The following is a 20,626-nucleotide window of genomic DNA, read 5'->3' on the forward strand; positions in this document are numbered from 1 at the left end:
GTGTTGCATGCGCAAGCAGGAGGACCTGTAGGAGGAGGGAGCGCAATGCAGCACTCTATTCCAGGACCCCAGATCATGACCTGAGCCAAAGGCGGACGCTTAACCCACTGAGCCACCCAGGCGTCCTGGGCATAGATATTTTTGATAGATACCATCAAATTGTCCTCCAGAGGGAGGGGTTGTACTGTTCTTACTCACACATGAGAGTACCTGTTTCAGCACAGCCTCACCAACAGGGCGTGTTGTCAAACTTGAATTTGATCTGATAGGTGAGAAATTAGTGTTATTTTTGTTTGTTTTTCCCTTGTGATGAGAACATCTTTGATCATCTTTCTATATGTAAGAATAGAATATTTCTTTTTCTATGAACTGTTTCATATCCTTAGCCCATTTTTTGTGTTGGGTTGTTGGATATCTTTGATTTTTTTAAAAAGGAGCTCTTTATGTATTGGGGAGATTAGTTCTTTGTGATATGAATAAAAGATTTTTTTTTTCATTTGTCATCTGTCTTGTGACTTTGCTTAGGGGTGTGTATGTGTTTTTGCCTGGGATAATTTTCAGTATTTTTTTGTAATTAAATTTATAAATTTGTATGGATAAATTAGAGCCATGATTTTATTATTTAGGTGTTAACTAGTTGTCATTATCCAAGATTTAAAGTAGAGGGAAAGATTTACATTTTAATATTTGAGAATTAGGTTTAACAAAGACTTTCTAGAAGCAAGAGGTGAACATTAAAATGTGCTATAAAAGGAGCTGGTGGATGGTGATTTGTGGCTAGTAGTTTTTTTTTTTTTTTAATATTTTATGTATTTGACAAAGAGAAATCACAACTAGGCAGAGAGGCAGGCAGAGAGAGAGAGAGGAGGAAGCAGGCTCCCCGCAGAGCAGAGAGTCCGATGTGGGGCTCGATCCTAGGACCCTGGGATCATGACCCGAGCTGAAGGCAGAGGCTTTAACCCACTGAGCCACCCAGGCGCCCCTGTGGCTAGTAGTTTTACGATTTGGCATACTTCAGATATATTATAATCTTAGGGATGTTTTGTTTTGCAAGTAACAGGAAACCCAGCTCAAACTAGTTAAAACTTTAAAGGGGGTGCATTGGCTTCTTGAATATTCCAGAGGTAAAGTGGGCTTCAGGCATGGTTTGATTGTGGCATCCCCTCAGTTTTGCTGATAATTGCTTGGTTCTGCTTTCCACTGAATGTCAGCCTGGCCTAAGTGGCAAAATGGTGGAGGAGGTCTAGATTCACATTTCTGTAACACATGGTCCAGAATAAGAGCCCGTATCCAGGCAAATGAACAGCACTTCTAGACGTTTTCTCAGAAGAATAAGAAAGATTGTTTGAAGAAAGATTGTTAAAGCCCTCAGCAAACCTCTTTCTTTGACCTCTTGCCCCAAATTGGATTAGCAGCCCATTCCTGTGGCTTTTAGCAAGGAGAAATATATACTGATTGACCTTTAGCAAGGACATTGGATTATCTAATACCCTGATTGCCTGGAGCCCACTCTGGAGCTGCCGGGTGAGTAGACAGCAGACAGCAGACGGGAGAATAGATCTATATCAAGAGATGCAAACTACACAGAGGGTCTTGGGCTGGCTGAAGTATGAGGAATCCAGATGTAACAGTCCCCCCCCCCCCCTTTCTTTTTCTTAAAAAAAAGATTTTATTTATTTACTTGACCGAGACAGCGAGAGAGGGAACCAAGAGCAGGGAGAGGAGGAGAGGGAAAAGCAGGCTTCCAGATGAGCAGGGAGCCTGATGTGGGGCTCAGTCCCAGGACCCCCGGGATCATGACCTTGAGCTGATGCTTAACGACTGAGCCACCCAGATGCCCTACAGTTTTTACCTTGAGCTCATGGTGTGATGCATCAGTAAAATAGGGAAGATCACACAGTGTAGTTGGAGGACCACTTGGGCTGCGTTGTGCTCCTGCATGGTTTAGAGACCTCTCTTTCCTTCGATGTTGCTGTTTGACTGCCATTCACTTTTTCACAAAATTTGGAATTTTTTGTTTGGATCTTTCTGTCTCCCCCACTAGACTGAAATCTTGAGGGCAGAAGCCATCTTATTCGTCCATATCCATCACAGTGCCTGTACATAATAAGCATATTGTGTCGATTTTAAATGAATGAATTGGTTGAGATTATAGTCCTCTGGATTTACTTGAGTAAATTAGATGATCTTTCAAAATCCCTGTCACAAGGCAAATATGGTCGCTCTTATTACCAAAGCTCACAGAGGCAGGGTTGCCAACCTCTCTTGCTTTTGTTGAGAGACGGTTAGAAATTAGTCATAGCCTTGAATCTTATACTGTTCTTCTGGGCTGACCCAGGAGGAGGCTGTGGCTGGTGTCTTCATCATCTTGGTTTGGAAGCGACATCTTCCTTGTCCTGTGTCCTGGACAAAATTGCTCACACTGTCCCTTCCAGTCCCTTTTACTTCTTCCTGCTTAATTATGGGAATTGCACAGCTCCCACAGCTTACACACTGCACTTTGCTTTCGTCTGGATTTTGGAATAGGTGTGCATGTGGCTAGCAAGACTGGGGGCAATGTTAAATCAGCTAATTAAAGAATGGTGGTATTATGCTCAGGACTTTCTTCGACAGGGCCGCAGTTTGCATTTTCCTGATTGCTCAGAAAGTGGGGTGCACTTAGAGCTGGAAAGGCAGAGTCCCAACTGCTGTGCTCCAGGTGAGTACGCTGACTAGGTGTAGGTCCGTTGGCCCCTCCCCCTGGGGTTCCTTTGGAGCTTCTGCCCTTTTAAACTCATCCGCTTTTCTCTCTTAATTATGGCCTTATCCTGACTTAGGTCCCCCTCTGGTCATTGAAGACTTCAGTACCCGCCTCACAGCCTTCCTTTCCACTCCCGTTCTGCTGTCATTGTGGGTGGTTTTACGTCCACCGCAGGACCCTGGAGGGACCTGAACTCCTTGGTGTCTTGGCTTCCATGTCCACCCCCAGTGACCTCCACCCCTGGCACTGACTCCCAGAGTGATCCTCTGGGTCTTAGCAGCTGCTGAATCGGCTTCAGCTCCAAAATGACTAATTCAGATGGAAAAGTTTGTCCTGCTCCAATGTGACCTTGGCTCTGACCCTTCTAATTTCTCCAGGATACTGGGTACTCAGCTTCCTGCTGCCGAATCTACAGACACCTTGCAGTCTGTGGTTTCCTTGCCCTCTCTCCAGCAGCACCAACACGGCTGATCATTGTCTCTTCGTGGTGACTCTTTAATCCGGACTTTCTCGGCCTTTCTGGCCCACCCCTCTCCTGCTGTTCAGTGTTTGCTCATCTTTGCCAGTTCCTCCCACCCCACCCCATCTGGAACCGGGCTCTGTTCCCTTTTCCTTTCTTACTCCTATTGTAGGTCACTCTGTTTTCTAAGATTGGTTGTTTATGCCTTTCCCCCTCCCTACCCTCTCCCCCAAGGAAAAGGTCTTTACCGCAGTAAGTTAGTCCAGTGGATAGTCCCTGAAGAGCATGACACCAGTTGGGAGGGCAGTTGAAACAGACAGTGCACGTGCTCCGGAAAGCTCCGTCTCTGTCGCTGTCAGCCTCAGAACTTCCTTCTTGATGGTGACTTTTGCCAGCGCCTTCTCCTGCTCCTGTTGCCTTTTGCTGTCCAGAGCATGTGTCTGTGATGGTGGACATGGACATCGTCAGGCTGGCGCTGGGCTCCCCCGCTCTGCAGAGCTGTGGCCTGCTCGGGGCTTCTCGGCAACTGCTGGGCTCTGTCACCCGCTGGGCTTCACCTTCTCATTCTTACTTTAAATGTTTCTTGAACAGACTTGAAAGAGTTCGTCAGTTAAAATGTTGTTTCAAAGAATCAGCTACTGTTGGTTTTCTGCTTAATATCTGTTGTAATCTTTATTTCTGTTCTGGTTTTTTTTTTTTGTTTGTTTGTTTTAGGTTTACTGTTTTCCTAGCTTTCTGAATTGACAACATAAGTTTTCAGCCCCCCCCTTTTTAAAGATTTTATTTATTTATTTGACAGAGACACAGCAAGAGAGGGAACACAAGTAGGGGAGAGGGAGAGGGAGAAGCAGGCTTCCCGCTGAACAGGGAGCCCAGTGTGGGGCTCGATCCCAGGACCCCGTGATCATGACCTGAGCCAAAGGCAGACACTTGACGGACTAAGTCTCCCAGGCGCCCCCTTCTTTTTTTTTTAATGATGTGTCCAAAGCTGTAGAATTTTTTCTAAGGATTACTTTAGCAGTCTTCTGTATGTTAGATATGTGGTAATGCCAAGATCTAAATATTTTGTTATTTCCACTTTTATTCCCTTTTTACACTTGAATTTCTAACTAGGTATTTTTTTAGTTTGTAGTATTTAATTTTGTTATTGATCAACTTATTTTCATTGTATGCTCAGAGAATATGTTTTTTGATGTTAGCTATTTGAACTGTGATTTGACCTTTCTTTGTGACCCAGTTAACATCTTCCATGTGTCTTTATTTTTTTTGTTTTTTTTTTCTTCCATGTGTTTTTAGAAGAACATATTCTCGGGGTGCCTGGCGGCTTCGTCAGTTAAACGTCCAACTCTTAGTGTCCACTCAGGTTGTAGTCTCAGGGTCATGGGGCCGAGCTGCATCAGGCTCCATGCTCAGTGGGGAGTCTTCTTGAAAATTCTCTCCTTCTGCCCCTCCCTCGAATCCTGTACATGTGTGTGCATGTGCTCTCTTTAAAAAAAAAAAAGTTTTGGGGGGCGCCTGGGTGGCTTAGTGGGTTAAAGCCTCTGCCTTCAGCTCAGGTCATGGTCTCAGGGTCCTGGGATTGGGCCCCTCAGCGGGGAGCCTGCTTCCCTTCCTCTCTCTCTGCCTGCCTCTCTGCCTACCTGTGATCTCTGTCTGTCAAATAAATAAAATTTAAAAATGTTTTTTTAAAAAAATGTGTGTGTGTGTTTAAGATTTTATTTATTTATTTGACAGAGAGATCACAAATAGGTAGAGAGAGGGAAGCAGGCTCCCCGCTGAGCAGAGAGCCTGATGCGGGGCTCGATCCCAGGACCCTGGGATCATGACCTGAGCCGAAGGCAGAGGCTTAACCCACTGAGCCACACAGGAGCCCCCAAGAATGTGTTTTGTTTTGTTTTTTTAAGACTGTATATTTTCTGTGAGTCTAGTGATGAAATACCTGTGTGTGTGTGTTCGGGGTTTTAATGCTGTTCACATCGTCCATCAGCGTTATTTATCAGTTTTTGATAGGTGTGACAAGTATCTCTCTGTCATTCGGAACCTGGCAAGTGCTCTCACTTTTTGCTCTGTGTTAAATTCAAAATTGTGAATCTTTGTAGATTGTTCTTTGTGTTGTCATATGAACTCTTGATCATGTCTAATTTCCTCAGAATTCTGTTTTGAGGATTGGAAATCAGTTTATTTTCTCTAGTATTTGCATGGAATGTCTTTTTCTTTTTTTTTTTTTTTTAAGATTTTATTTATTTATTTGTCAGAGAGAGCACAGGCAGGCCGAGGCAGAGAGAGAAGCAGGCTCCCCGCTGGACAAGGAACCCGATGCGGACTTGATCCCAGGACCCTGGGGTCATGACCGGAGCGGAAGGCAGTGGCTTAACCGACTGAGGCACCCAGGCGTCCCATGGAATGTCTTTCTATTCCTTCTTTTTTTTTTTTTTTTAAGATTTTATTTATTTATTTGACAGACAGAGATTACAAGTGGGCAGTGGGCAGAGGCAGGCAGAGAGAGGAGGAAGCAGGCTCCCCGCTGAGCAGAGATTCCCTATGCGAGGCTTGATTCCAGGACCCTGGGATCATGACCCAAGCCGAAGACAGAGGCTTTAACCCACTGAGCCACCCAGGTGCCCCGTCTATTCCTTATTTTCAACTAACATATGTAGTTTTTGTTTTCAGGGTGTCTTTTTGGTCCTTTTAAGTGATTTCTGTTTTATTTATTCTATTTATTTTATTGTGACACTTCTTTCACTCCCTCTCTCCCCTACCTACTTTCCCTCTGTCAGGGATCTCAGTTGGTGTTTATTTTTTTTAGTAATCTCTACATCCAGCTTGGGGCTGGAACTCATGACCCCAGAGATCAAGAGTCCCATTCTCTTCCGGCTGAGCCAGTGGGGTCCCCCAGGAATCCCAGTTGATTTTATCTCTGAAGTAGATCTTCACTGCCCTCATAGTCTCCCCTGGTAGTGGGCAGGGCTCTGACTGGCCCTCTGCTGTGCCCTCTAACTTACTCTCCCTGATCTTTAAAAAGTGAATCTGATGGTCACTCCAGCCTCCACTCTTTTCAGCGGTCTGAGTTGCTTTCAATGTGGAGAGCAAAGCGGCTGCCATGGCCTAGCACCAGGCCCTGCGCGGTCTGGCCTTGCTTACCTTCCTTCACTGTGTCTTTCTGCCTTCATCGCACTCCTCTGACCAGACTTCCGCACCCTTCCTGCCGCCGAGTCCCAAGTGCTGCTTCCCTTGTCTGGAAGGTCCCTCCACTCCCCGCCCTTCACCCGTTTAATCCCTACTCCCCCACATCTTCGCCTCTGTCCATTTTTGTCCAAGCCTCTTACCCCGAACCCCGGACTAGGTCAGGTCTCCTCTTACCCTCTATCAGCTCATCTCTCTAGCACATATCCCGGTAAAAATAACGTAATTTGAATTTGAAATTTAGTCCCTCCTCACCCCACCACCTAAACTAGATTGCCCTCTCAGGAGGGCTGATTTTATCCGGTTCATTGCTGAGCTCCGCGTGTCTGGCTCCTGGTTTTGGTGCCCTTAGAGTCTCTGTGAATACGCGAGTGAATGGATAATACTGGATAATACGGAAATGGCTTGTCGCCTGTTTGTTGATAGTGGGAAGATTAGTATGGTAAGCATGTCATCTTGTAGTGGTTGGTATTTGATTAATATTTTTAAATGAATCAATTACTGATCTTTCTCCTCTGTTTTGTGAGAGAGCGCATCTATGGTAACAAGCTGTTGTGTGCACCCTGTCCCTCCCCGGCTGGCTCCTCTTTCCCTCTTCTCCCACGTGTACCTTACCTCAGTGCTGGCAGCCAGTGGAGGCCTGGAAGAAACTCGACATCTTTTCGGTTTTAAAAGTTTTCTTAGGGACACCTGGGTGGCACAGTTGGTTAAGTGGCTGGCTCTTAATTTCAGCTCAGGTTGTGACCTCAGGGTTGTGAGAGCAAAAGCCCCACATCGAGCCCCAGGTCAGCGCTGTCGCCATCACCACTACCATCAGCACCCGCTAGGCTCCTTATTCAGTGGGGGATCTCTTCCAGCATTCTCTCTCTGCCTCTCCCTGGCTCACGCGTGTGCGCGCGCGTGCGTGCTCTCTCTCTCTCTCTCTCTAAAATGGATAAATCTTAAAAAAAAAAAAAAGTTTTCACAGAGGGGCACCTGGACTGGCTTGGTCAGTAGAGCATGTGACTCTTGATCTCCGGGTTGTGAGTTCAAACCTCATGTTGGCTATAGAGATTTCTTAAATAAATTTTATATTATTTTATTTTTTATTTGATAGAGAGAGATCACAAGTAGGCAGAGAGGCAGGCAGAGAGGAGGAGGCAGGCTCCCTGCCAAGCAGAGAGCCCGATGCAGGACTCGATCCCAGGATCCTGAGATCATGACCTGAGCCGAAGACAGAGGCTTAACCCACTGAGCCACCCAGGCGCCCTACTTAAATAAAATTATAAAAATACATTAAAAAATAATACAATTTTTCTTTTATTACTAATAAGTTTGCCATGTAGGAATTTGTCTCATTGGTGGCATTGAAAAGGAAAGATTTTTCCCTCTACAGTTCAAAGTAGGGTATGTTTATGGTAGAATATTTGGAAAATTTAGAGAAGGAAAAAAATCTCATATCTGGCAGCTGTTAATATTTTGTTAGTTTTTCTGCCAGTACTTTTTTGGTGCTCTGTTACATATTTTAAGCTTAATTTAGGTCTCTGCAGTGTAGATGCTCATTAAGTATTTAGAGAATGAACCCAGGTATGGATTCTTTTTCAACTTTAAAATCTCCTGCAGCTTCCTGATTTGGAATGCAGATAAGCATTGCTTTTTGTTGATGGTGTTTATAACCTATTTTACAGCATTTGAGCTGTGTATAGAGGTGTGACTTTTTTTTTTTTTTAATGAACCTGTGAGGTCACTGTAGAAAGTTGCTTGGGCTAAATTGGAGTCACCAGTGACTTTCCCCCCCCCAGTGTATTTCCACACCTTCAGTAAAGGCTTTGGGCTCTGCCTTAAAATATATCCGGAATCATCACTTCCCACTTCCACTCGTACCTCCCCAGTGTAAGGAAGCATCATTCCTCACTCGGATGGTTGCTAGAGTGGTTTCCAAGCGGGCTCCCTGCTTCTGTCTGCCTCTCATAGTCTCTTCTGATGGCAGCCAGAATGCCGTTTAAAACAATATAGGTCACATCATGTTTTTCCAGTGCTGAAAACTTTCTCATGCTTTTTCATGTCACTTAGAACAAGATCTAAATTCATTATTAGGCTATGGTGCCTTCCTTCTCCCAGCCCCCCAGGGTGATTTGCTGCCGCACTCTCCCTTACTCCCTCCATTCTGTTTGGTGAAGAGGAGCCCAGTGGCCCTCACGACCCTCACTGGTACTTTCCTTTGACTGGAATCCTTTCCCTGGCCAGCCGCAGAGCTGACTCCCTCACTTCTTCACATCTCTGCCCAAAGACGACCCTGTCAAAGAAGCTTTCTGTTATCCTACTCAGAAATGCACAAAGTCATGCTTCTGCTCTCAGTCTCTGACTCCCTTTCCTGACTGGATCGTTCTTCCCAGTCCTTACCACTCTCTGATGCTCATTTGATGACTTGTTTACTGACTGCCTGCTGTCTGAAACCCAAAGAGGAGGGATTTACTATCATTGCTGAAACCCAGTGCCTGAAACAGTGCTTGGCACATTTGGTAGAACTCAGTACATTTTGACTGAGTTGATAGTGAAAGAAATTTGTTATTTCTAGTCACTCAGTTTGAAAATCTTTATTTAGGATGTAGGTGTTATGACTTCTCATAGGCATATGTATTATTATTTTTTTATTATTTTATTTTTAAAGTAGGCTCCATGCCCATTTTGGGGCTTGAACTCAACAACCCTGAAATCAAGAGTCACATGTTCTACCCACCGAGCCAGCCAGGTGCCCCCAGGCATATTTTACTTTATTTTGGGGGGGAGAGGTTTCCTTTTTTATTTTAAATTTGATTAATTAACATATAGTGTATTATTAGTTTCAAAGGCATGTTTTATTTTTAAAATAAGTAGTATATTTGCATGGTTCAAAATCCAAAGGGCCTGCGGTGAAGTCTCTTTTAGCCTGTTCCCTTAGCCACCCTCTTGCCCTCCTCAGAAGTAACCAGTGTGAAGTTCTTATGTACATTTCCAGAGCTGGCCTATGGTTCTGTATAAAGAATCAGAGATATAGTCCTCTCTCCTTTAAAAAAAAATGCAGATTTTAGCACCTGCATGGTTTTTGCACCTTGTTTTGTTTTGAAGATTATTTTTTGTCAGTGTGTAAAGAGCATCTTTATTTTGTTAATAACTGCACAATGCCCCATTGTGAGAACGTACAGTACTTCCCCCTTGGACGGACATTGAAGTTGTTTCCAGTCTTTAGCTATTACAGCCTGTACTGCAGTAAATGACCTTGTACATATGTCATTTTGCCGTGTTGCTGGTGTATTGGGGGAGTAAGTTCCTGAGTGGATTGCTGGGTCAAAGGACATGTGCATTTGTAATTTTGATAGACAGAGTCACATTGCTTTCCACACGTTGTGCGGATTAATACTTCTGGCACAACATACTGCTGTTTGATCTTTACCAATTCGACGGATGAGAAAGTGTAACACTGAGTTTTATGTTTCTTGTACTGGGAATTAAGCATCATCTCATGTACTTGAGACATTTGTATTTTTTTTCTGCTTGCCTAACTTGTATCTTTTTTTTTCTTTAAGATTTTATTGATTTAGGGACGCCTGGGTGGCTCAGTGTGTTAAAGATCATGATCCCAGAGTCATGGGATTGAGCCCTGAGTCAGGCTCTCTGCTCAGCAGGGAGCCTGCTTCCTCCTCTCTCTCTCTCTGCCTGCCTCTCTGCCTACTTGTGATCTCTGTCAAATAAATAAAATCTTTAAAAAAAAAAAAAAGATTTTATTTGACAGAGAGAGAGGGAGGGAGGGGAGAGAGAGAGAGAGAGACTGCACACATGAGCAGGGTCAGAGGGAGAGGGAGAAGCAGGCTTCCTGCTGTGCAAGGAGCCCAGTGTGGGACTCGATTCCAACCCGAGCCAAAGGCAGCTGCTTAAAGCACTGAGCCACCCAGGCATCACTAACTTGTATCTTTTTTAATTGAAGTATAGTTTACATATGATGCTACAATAGTTTCAGGTGTATGCATTTTCTTTTCTGTGAGTTGTCCATGACCTGTATCCATTTTTCAACTAGGATTTGGGTCCTTTTTATGTAAATTAGTCCATAGTTTGTGATTGGAGTGGAAGCATTCAGTTCCATTTGTCAGTTGTGTTCTGATTTTGCTCATGGTGGTTTTTCTTAGGTAGAATCATTTTTGTTTTCATAGACAAATGTATTTAGTCTATTCTCTTACGGCTATGGGTTTGGGTCACAGTTAACCCCCCCCCCCAATTTTATTTTTAGAGATCCTCATTGTTTCCTCTTATACTTTTCATTGTTGACATTTGATGTCTCTTTAATATTGCTAAAATTTATTCTGGTGAAAGATGTGGGATGGGGTTTCAACCACCGTTTTTTGTTTGTTTCTTTCCTGGAACAAGGATTTCCTGATCTCTTCTGTTCTTTATGGAAAATAATCTGTCGGCAGTTTTCTGCTGAACTTTGAGTGATATAGACCAGTGGGCCATGATGCTCTGTATATTTTTTGTGTATTTTTCCATTATAAGTCATGGCTATCTGTATCTTAACACTGTTGGCCTAAAAGTAGTGACTGGGATATAGGCTATTCAGTGAGCATTGTTTTGAAACAAGTTTTATAGACTTTTCAGCTGGTAAATAGAAATTGGTCAGGTAGTAATAATAGGTGCAGTGATAATTAACGTGCACTGTGCTTAGGGAGCTCATTTAATAACTTTGCAATATAAGATTTTCTTTCTCATTGAGTGAATCATGTTTGAGATCTCTTCGCTCCCTTGCTGACTGCCTGGTAACACCAGAGTTATAAATAGTGGGCCCCGGTGGGCTTGATTCTTGTATCTGTTTCTCATATCTAGTAGACCCCTTTTGTGGGTCACCTTCTTGTGGAGTGAGAGTTCTGAAGGGCTCGGCTCCTGTGAGAAAGCGCGCTCTGGGGTCACTGGCTCTGCAGTCGGTGATGGGCCTGCACTTCTGTTCTCTTCTTCCCAGGTCCACGTCATTCAGCCTGGCCCCGCCTGCTGTCTCATGTCCCTGCTTGCAGGTGCCGGTTTCACGTGTGGTTACCTTTGCTAAGAGTTGTGATGGCTCACTTGACTCAAACCACTGACTCCAAGCTGAGCCTAGTAAGAAAGTTAGCCCACGAATGCCTTCTTCAGAATCCGGCTAGTCTTGCAGTGCCTGGATGGTGCCGTTGGTTAAGTGTCTGGCTCTTGGTTTGGCTCAGGTCGTGACCTCAGGGTCCTGAGAGGAGCCGTGTGTCGCGCTCCGTGCTCAGTGCAGAGACTGCCTGTGATTCTCCCTCCTTCTCCCCCTCCCTCTTGTGCTCTCGGTGTCTCTCAAATAAATAAATCTTAAAAAAAAAATCTGTCAGCTCTTGTGATGCGTTTCTCCCACACAGATACTCGTTGGCCAAGCTGACACCTTGATGTCCCTGCACACTTCTTGTGTCTCTTTCTCTGTCTTGGTTTTCTTTCAAGGACCATTTCCTACCTTTTTGCTTGACTATACCATGGCCTAGGCGCTTCTCACACGCACCGAAACCGCCAGGCTCCTCTGCCTTCTGTCTGCACTGGGAGCAGCGGTGCTCTTACCCGAGGCCTCCACCGGCAGCTCCTCTTCTCCGCCTGGGGGGGATGCAGACTGGAGGGGGGGCGCTGACTCAGGAACACTGGGGCCGGCCCCGGAGTCTCTCTGACGAGCGGGAGCTCCGCTGTGCTGCAGTTGGAGAGCCACTGCTTTATGGGATCTGATTCCAGGCTCTCCTTACAGGGAACGCTCCGTGCACGCGAGCTGCCTGCTGTGTAGGGTACAGTCACGGTCACTGAGTACTGTGTCGTCACGGCTGCCGTTCATTGAGCACCTACTCTGTGGAGCTTTCGCACATGTCTCACCCTCACCCGCTTGTCACATAGGTGGTGGTGGTTTCCACTGAGAGGAGAGGGGAGGCTCTGAGGAGGGAGGGCCCTGCCAAGGCTCCACGGCTGGGGAGCGCGCAGGGGAGCTGTCAGGCTCCCAGCACACACGGCCTTTCGTGGAAATCCTCCCAGAGTGCGCGTGACTGTGCGCGGGTTATCTGGTCACAGAACAGATGATTGTACCACCCATATTTCTGAATTTCCCTCTTTGTATTCTTTTCTTTTTTTTAAGATTAAAAAAAAAGATTTTATTTATTTATTTGACAGACAGAGATCACAGGTAGGCAGAGAGGCAGGCGGGGGGGGGCGGGGAAGCAGGCTCTCCTTTGAGCAGAGAGCCCCATGCGGGGCTCCATCCCAGGACCCTGAGATCATGACCTGAGCCGAAGGCAGAGGCTTAAACCACTGAGCCACCCAGGTGCCTCTTAAGATTTTATTTTATTATTTTTTTTTAATTTAAGATTTTTTATTTATTTAACAGATCACAAGTAGGCAAAGAGGCAGGCATAAGGAGAGGGGGAAGCAGGCTCCCTGCTGAGCAGAGAGCCCGATGCCAATGCGGGGCTTGATCCCAGGACCCTGAGACCATGACCTGAGCCGAAGGCAGAGGCTTAACCCACTGAGCCACCCGGGTGCCCTAAGATTTTATTTTTAAGCGATCTCTATCCCCAAGCAACGTGGCGCTCAGTCTCAGGACCTGAGACCAAGAAGCTCCTGCTCTGCTGACGGAGCCAGCCAGGTGCGGCCTTCCGCGTTGTCTTCTTAATCTACTGAACAGCAGCCTAGCACCTTTGAAAAAATAGAAATAGGCTATTTTATTTCCCTTTTCCAATATTTATTTACCTGTGGTCTGTCAGAAGCAGGAGGTAAGAGAGACTTTGACATCATAGTCCATCCTCGCCCTCACTTTTTTTTTTCTTAAAAGATTGATTTATTTGACAGCGCACAAGCAGGGGGAGCCGCAGGCAGAGGGAGAGGCACATGCAGACTCCCCGCTGAGCAGGGAGCCCGACGCAGGGCTCAACCCAGGACCCCCGGACAATGACCTGAGCCGAAGGCAGACGCTCAACTGACTGAGCCACCTGGGCGTCGTCCCTCACGTTATATGTGCCGCTAGGTCGTTTTGTCTCAGAAATTAACTTGTACTTTCATGGAGGTGTCAGTTGGTGTACTGCACAGTTCTCACCTCTGAACTTACTTTTACAACTTAAAATTGTGCTACGTTGAATTTGGTAACATTTTAATTGGTTGAAATAGTAATTTTGCTGGCTTTGCTTTAGCCTAGGTGTGTTAGGAAGGTGAAGTATCAGCACTGCTGTGAGCCTGGGGACAGCTGTCATCTCTGGTGATGGGAGAGGGCTTGTCCTTTAGCTTCTATGTCCTCTTTCTTATCTCTTTGACCTTTGCCCCCACCCCACTAAAGCACTTCACACACCCACCCCCACAGTTCTGGACAGACAACTCAATAGAAAAATACCTTCGGGATGCCTGGGTGGCTCAGTCGCCTGAAGGCTCAGCCTTCAGCTTGGGCCCTGGATCCAAGGGTCCTGGGATCGAGTCCCACATGGGGTTCCCTGCTCAGTGAGGAGCCTGCTTCTGCCTCTGCCTGCCGCTCCCCTTGCGTGTGTTCTTGTGCACTCTCTGACAAATCAAGTCTTTAAAAACAGAAAAGAAAAGAAAAATACCTTCATCTTTAAAATGTCTCTGAGAGGCGCCTGGGTGGCTCAGTGGGTTAAGCCGCTGCCTTCGGCTCAGGTCATGGTCCCAGGGTCCTGGGATCAAGTCCCACATCGGGCTCTCTGCTCTGCAGGGAGCCTGCTTCCTCCTCTCTCTCTGCCTGCCTCTCTGCCTGCTTGTGATCTTTCTCTGTCAAATAAATAAATAAAATCTTTAAAAAAAAAAAAAATGCCTCTGAGGGGGCACCTGGGTGGCTCAGTGGGTTAAAGTCTCTGCCTTTGGCTCGGGTCATGGTCTCGGGGTCCTGGGATCGAGCCCCGTGTCTGGCTCTCTGCTCAGTGGGGAGCCTGCTTCCTCCCCCCCCCCCCCCCCCCCCCCGCCTCTCTGCCTACTTGTGATCTCTGTCAAATAAATAAATAAATAAAATCTTTAAAATAAAATAAGATAAAATGCCTCTGAGGAATCCCATGCTTTTTTCCATGCTAACTCAGTGTACTCTGGTTTGAATGCATTTAGCAAGTGTAAATTGATGTCATTTACTTAAGGATGATAAACGTGTGCTTACCTAAGTAGCTTGTGGCGGGTGCCTCTAACCGCTTAACCCTGTCACTCCTAGTGCTGGGACACCGTATGCGGAGAACTACTGCATTGTCCTTACTTTCCCATTTTGTGGAAGCAGTAGTGTAGAAAGGCAAATTACTTGTCTAAGCTCATAAGGCTGGGAATGTCTAAGACCCGGGGCTCCTTAGCCTGTGCTCCCAGCGCCCGTCGAGGTGTGAAGTAGGTTTTCGAGCAGACTTTCTCTGCAGTGTTGTACTTTACACTTTTGACCTCCTATACTATTCAGCGTTTTTGCTGAAAACCAGCAACCTAACCTTGGGTTAGGGCCTGTGTGGAGGATGGGATGGGCACGTGAGTTCACACAGAGAAATAATTCGGGTCCTTTAAAAATGTTAAATAACTGAGCCTCCTGCCGGGGTCTCAGGGAGAAGTGAGTCCCACAGTGCAGGCAGGTAGCCTTCTGGCCGCTGCTGCTGGGCTTGAATACCAGCCCCCCGGGCCGGACGTGGCTCCTCTCTGTGCTTTGCAGTGCTCCTCCTCCTCTGGGTCCTTGAGTGTGTGTGTGGGGGGGGTTGCTGCCCGACCTTCACGTAGGTGGCTTGAGGTCCGAGGACTTCTGAGAGCAGTCTAAGTACTGGGACCTGCTGTAGACAGTCAGACATTTGGAAGTGTTACGCTGTCGTGTGTCTCTTCAAATTTAAACACAAATTTAGTCAATGTACTCTGCGTGGAGAGAGTCAGAGATCTTTCCATTCCACCCTGGAGATCATCTTTTACTTTGTAGCCACGGGTGCTCCTTGTGGGACTGGCTGGTATTTGGAGGCTCAGCCTTTGTCAGGATCTCACGCATCATCAAGTTGAGCCGCTGGCGGGCATTTCTTAGCTTTCAGCATCTGTGCAGCCTCGCTTCAGACTGCTGCCCCTTCCTGCCATCCTTTTTGTATTCGCTGCATCTCTGCTAGCCAGCACTTTGTTAGTGGGCATTTGGCTCTGCCGCAGAGGGCAGACTTTCCGGAAAGCAGTCAGGAGGTTTGGAACGAGCTGTGGGAGTGGGTTTTGGCCTCAGCTTTCAGGACACAGCCAGCCTGAAAACTCTGAATTAATCAAGAAGCGAGCTACTCCCTTCTCAGCCAAGAGAAGGCTGGCAGCCGTTCGAACTTACCTGTGAACTTCGTGCCAGCTTAATCAGCGGCACTGGGTTTATGCTAAGCTGAATGAGTTTTGCAGAGTCTTTGCATTTCTGTTATAAATACTAGATTTTCAGGTTCTGACAGCTACTTACTGTTTGCTGTACAGGCAAGAATGCCACAGGTAGAAGCGGGGGAGACAGAAGTGAGGGCTGTGGGCTAGGTTACTCTGTGCTTTCCCGAGTTTCCTGGGGAATAGGACCAGAGCTCCAAGTTTAGCTGCTGTGTGAATTGATTGTATGGCTTTAGGCACCTTGCATCTTTGGTCTTAAGTTGCAGCATCTTGAGAGCAAATGTGGCTTTTTAAAAAGCTCCACTTTTAGCTCTGTTTGTCTTCCAATTCCAAGGAAATGAGACTTGGGTTACTACCTCTTAGGAGACGGTCGTACATAGGGATGTTAGAAAATTATTCACACTAGGAAATGTTGCTTCTTCAATCCGTTTCTTCGTGAATAGCTTTATATTTAACTTTTTAAGCTGCTAGTTGTACATTTTTAATTATGTACTTGATTTCGTGAGGTAATGAATGATAAGTGGAGTGAAGCAGAAGTGCAGTCCTTGCCAAGTGTTAACTTTTGGGTTGGGTTGATTTCAGCCCTGGGTGTGGAGCTGCTTAATCAGGTCCAAGCTGGTTGGCCTGCTAACCTACATTTAAAATACAGCACTGTCCCCATTGACACTATGAATACAATACTGTCCCTATTGAGCCTAACAGTTTTAATTCAGGTCTCAGAGATTTTAACTTGTGAGTGCTAAAATATTTTACAACGTCAAATATTAAATATTTTCCTTTTAAATGCTAAAAACATTTTTAAATGCTAAATATTCTGAATTCAGAAAAACAAATTTCACCGTGTTACTTTTTTAGTTCTTTGTTCTGGATTGAGGATAATTTAGGATTGAGTTTTCCTGGAATCTCTAGAAGAGCATGGGATTGATGGTGAATTCTTTGTGAGAAAAAAATGGGGATTCAATTTGGAAATCTACATTAGAAGAAAAAGTAGGTGATAAACTTGGAAGAGATTGGATTTCCCAAAGAGGACTGGGACAGATTATCTTTACTTGCCACTGTAGCAAATCAGGAACACACAGTGAGCCCTTGTCATGCTGCAGTGCTGTTTGAAGAGTACACCGACACCAGCCGTGGCCTGCTCATTTGTCCTCTGAATGGTTGGCTCCTTAAAGAATTTTCCTGTCCTGTCTCATCTCACTGAGTGACCCCGCTGCTGCCACAGAAGCATCAACAGCAGACGCCAGCGGTCCTAATTGGCGTGAAACTCATGATTTGGCTGGTTCAAATATATCCTGGTGACGTATCGTCCCGTTCATGCATTTACTTGATGTAACAGTAAGATGTCTTTTATGGTGAATTTTACTGTTTATAAGGCTCAGTTTTTTCTGTGACCTTATGCTAGGCCATGACATGCTTTTTAAGCTACTTAGAATAATTTCAAAACAGTTTTAGTGGTTTTTTGGCCTGTGTTTTTTTTTCTTTTTAAGAAATTACACAAATAGGGGTGCCTGGGTGGCTCAGGGGGGTAAGCCTCTGCCTTCAGCTCAGGTCATGATCTCGGGGTCCTGGGATCAAGCCCCACATCGGGCTCTCTGCTCCGCGGGGAGCCTGCTTCCTCCTCTCTCTCTGCCTGCCTCTCTGCCTAGTTGTGATTTCTGTCAAATAAATAAATAAGTAAATCTTTAAAAAAAGAGATTACACAAATAATATATAATTATTGATGAAGAGTTAGAAATTAAGATAGGCAAAAAAATGATCGCCTAAATACTGCCCCCAGCTATTTAATAACCACATTTAGTAGTTTGATGACTGTCTTTTTAAATTATTTTCTTTGCAAATATATACACATAAATAAATGTATATTCTAAAAGGAATCATACTTCTTAATTATGGACAATTTCCAGCTTACAGAAGAGTTGAGAGCGTGGTGTCTTGGAATTCTGTTCACCTGTGTCCCAGCCCTGCTGCTTATCAGCATCGGGCCAGTCTTCTGCGGTCGATTCTGTCCCTCTGACTCCATCATTTTAAGGCAGATGCCAAACAGTGTATCGTCTGTATTTTTTCTATAATACATGGACTCTTCTGAGAAATAAAACCACATTTTCACATGTAAAAACTTACATTTGAAAGTTGTCTGTTCTTTGACAGATTCATAACTATTCTTTATAGTTTCTTGATTCATAGAATCTTTTTATTACTTACTTTTAACATTTTAATTTGAAATCATTTAGATTTATAGGAAGTTTCAAAACGCACATGGAGGTCTCATGTACCCTTTACCTGGTTTCCCCGTGGTACTGTTGCGTGTGACCATAGTACAGTGTCAAAGCTGGTACGTTGACCTTGGCTATCCACAGAGCTCCTGCAAATTTTAGCAGTTTCAGATGTCCTGTATGTGTGTGTTCTGTACCGTTTGTCTGTACAGTCTGCAGTGTGTAGATTCATGTAATCACGACCACAAATAAATGTTGTATAGTTGGCTTGCTCACGTATATTTCCAAACAAGGACCACACACTGCTTTTAGTGTACATGCCTCTTAAGTCTCTCTTTTGTAAAAATTACTTTGCTGTAATTTCATACTTACAGAAAAGTGACAAGCATAGTACAAAGAACTCTTTTTATACCTGTCATCCGGACTAACTGTTGTACATTTGCCCATTTGTTTTACCATTTGTATGCTCCCCTCCCTACCCTGCGTGTGTGCGCACGCGTGAGTATGTGTATGTATAATATGTATCATTTGAGACTGTTTGTAGATATCATGCCCATTTATGCATATAAAATTCAATTCCTGTTTCCTGAGAAGAATTTTCACTTACACACCACAGTACATTTATCAAAATCAGAAATACAACAGTGATGCATTCCACTCATCTCATCGACAGTCACCAGTTACCCTAATGCTGTCGTTTACAAGCCATTTTCCCCAGTTTGGGTCCTGTCCAAGTTCATGCATGGCAAAAGCTCTTCACTCTAGTTCGGTATAGAACTGGTCCTAAGCCTTTTCTTTGTTTCCATGGTCTAGACATATTTCGGACTTTAGACCAGTTATTTTGTAGAATAGCTCTCAAGTTGCATTTGTCTGATTTTTTTTTTCATGATTGGATTCCTGGTCTGCCTTTCAGCGGAATACACAGAATTGATGTGTCCGTCCCAGCGCAGCATGTCAAGAGGCACTCAGTGCTGATTTGCCCCATTATTAGTGGGCAAATTCATGTTAACCTTGATTAAAGTTGTATTTACTAAATTACTCTGTTGTAAGGTTCCATTTTTCTCTTCATAATTGAGATGTAATTCGTGAGGGAACACTTTGAGACTTTGTAAGTAGCCTGTTGCTTAAGAAATCTTCAGTTTTAGCATTCACTGATGACTTTGGCTGAATCAGTTATTATTGTGTTACTGTGATGATTGTACATGGTGATTTTAAAACTCTATTACTCTTTCTTCCTATACTTATTAGGTGTTACTGTACTGTAAAGAAGAGCTTCCTTTTCTCGATTTCTTGGTATCAGTATGAGCTCAGATTCTTTATTCCGAGAAAATTCTGTAGTATCTTTTTTTTTTTTTTTAAGATTTTATTTATTTATTTGACAGGCAGAGATCACAAGCAGGCAGAGAGGCAGGCAGAGAGAGAGGGGGAAGCAGGCTCCCCGCGGAGCAGAGAGCCCGATGCGGGGCTCAATCCCAGGACCCTGAGATCATGACCTGAGCCGAAGGCAGCGGCCCAATCCACTGAGCCACCCAGGTGCTTCTGTAGTATCATTTTGATGTTTATTCTTTTCCCCCCAAGTAATCTCGCAGCATGGGGCTTGAACTTGCAGCCCAGAGGTCAAGGGTTGCGTGCCCTACTGACTCAGCCAGCCAGGTGCTCCTCATTTTAGTATTATATTGTCCCATCTTTGCCTTATGGTAGCCCCTCTGCTTTGCCCCTTGAGTCTTTGATAGCTTTCTTGCTCAGGTACAAAAAGATGTTCCAAATGTATCTTGTTCACTTTTTGCCCCATACGTGGTACCAAGTTCCAGGAGCCCTGGTGACTTTCAAGTGGCAAATATCATTTGAGGCGTAGTCTAGGTGTTAGGAGTTCCTATTGCTGTTTGGTCATTGCTTCTATACCTTCTTACTGGACACTTAAATAAAACACCCGAGTTCATATTGGTCTTTCCTAATCAAATTGAAGATGAACGATTTTACATTTATTCCTTTTTATTTTCATTTATTCCTCTCATGTGCGGAGTCTCAGCTTCTGATGACTTTCATACTTCACTTTTTTGCTTTCTTCTACAATATTCTACAGTGTTCAAAACAATACACTAATATTACTAACAATACGATTACAGTATGAATATGATTTTAAGACTTCTTTGCAATTCTTTGTCTTCAGAATCCTGTTTTTTATTGTTTCATTTTTCCACTTACTATAGCATGTAACATCCTTCTTTGCCAGTAAGTATCTTCATTTTAGATGGCTACATAATGTATTTACCTGTTTCCTTTTTGGAGCACACAAGATGTTAATGTTTCATTATAAACAAAGTTCAGTTGGCTGCCTTTGGACATGTGCTTGCTCATTAAAATTTCTTTTTAAGAATAGCATACAGACAGAAATGTGTTTAATTGTAAAGCTCTATTAATTGTTGACAAAGTAGAATCAACCCCAGATTAAGGAAAGCATTCCTGGCACCCAGAACTTCCCCGAAGCCCTTTCCCCACACTCTTTAAGGGTATCCACAGCCCTCACTTCTGACATCACAGATAGTTTTCTTTATTTTTGAACTCAATATAAATACAATTATTTAGCATATGCTTCTTTTATATTTGTCTTCTTTCAAGATTATTTTTCAAGGTTTGTCCATATTTGTCTCAGTGCAAATATCCCAGGAGTGGCGTTGCATGGAGCGGCCGCTGAGTTAC

The 20,626-nt window shown here is 44.5% G+C and overlaps 1 protein-coding gene across 9 annotated transcripts in view; it reads left to right on the top strand.

Annotated features, from left to right (window-relative positions):
* Positions 1 to 20,626, top strand: part of WDR20 (WD repeat domain 20) — a 67,612-nt gene that overhangs the window by 13,426 nt on the left and 33,560 nt on the right. The window contains exon 2 of one of the 9 annotated variants that reach the window (XM_046008941.1): positions 2,614 to 2,698. The exons of the other annotated variants lie outside the window; for them this stretch is intronic. Coding sequence (XP_045864897.1) covers positions 2,614 to 2,698 — 85 coding nt within the window. The remainder of the gene's footprint in view (positions 1 to 2,613; positions 2,699 to 20,626) is intronic. 9 annotated transcript variants of the gene reach the window in all.

The sequence above is a fragment of the Meles meles genome, chromosome 6 (genome assembly GCF_922984935.1).
Source record: "Meles meles chromosome 6, mMelMel3.1 paternal haplotype, whole genome shotgun sequence".
Classification (NCBI taxonomy): domain Eukaryota; kingdom Metazoa; phylum Chordata; class Mammalia; order Carnivora; family Mustelidae; genus Meles; species Meles meles.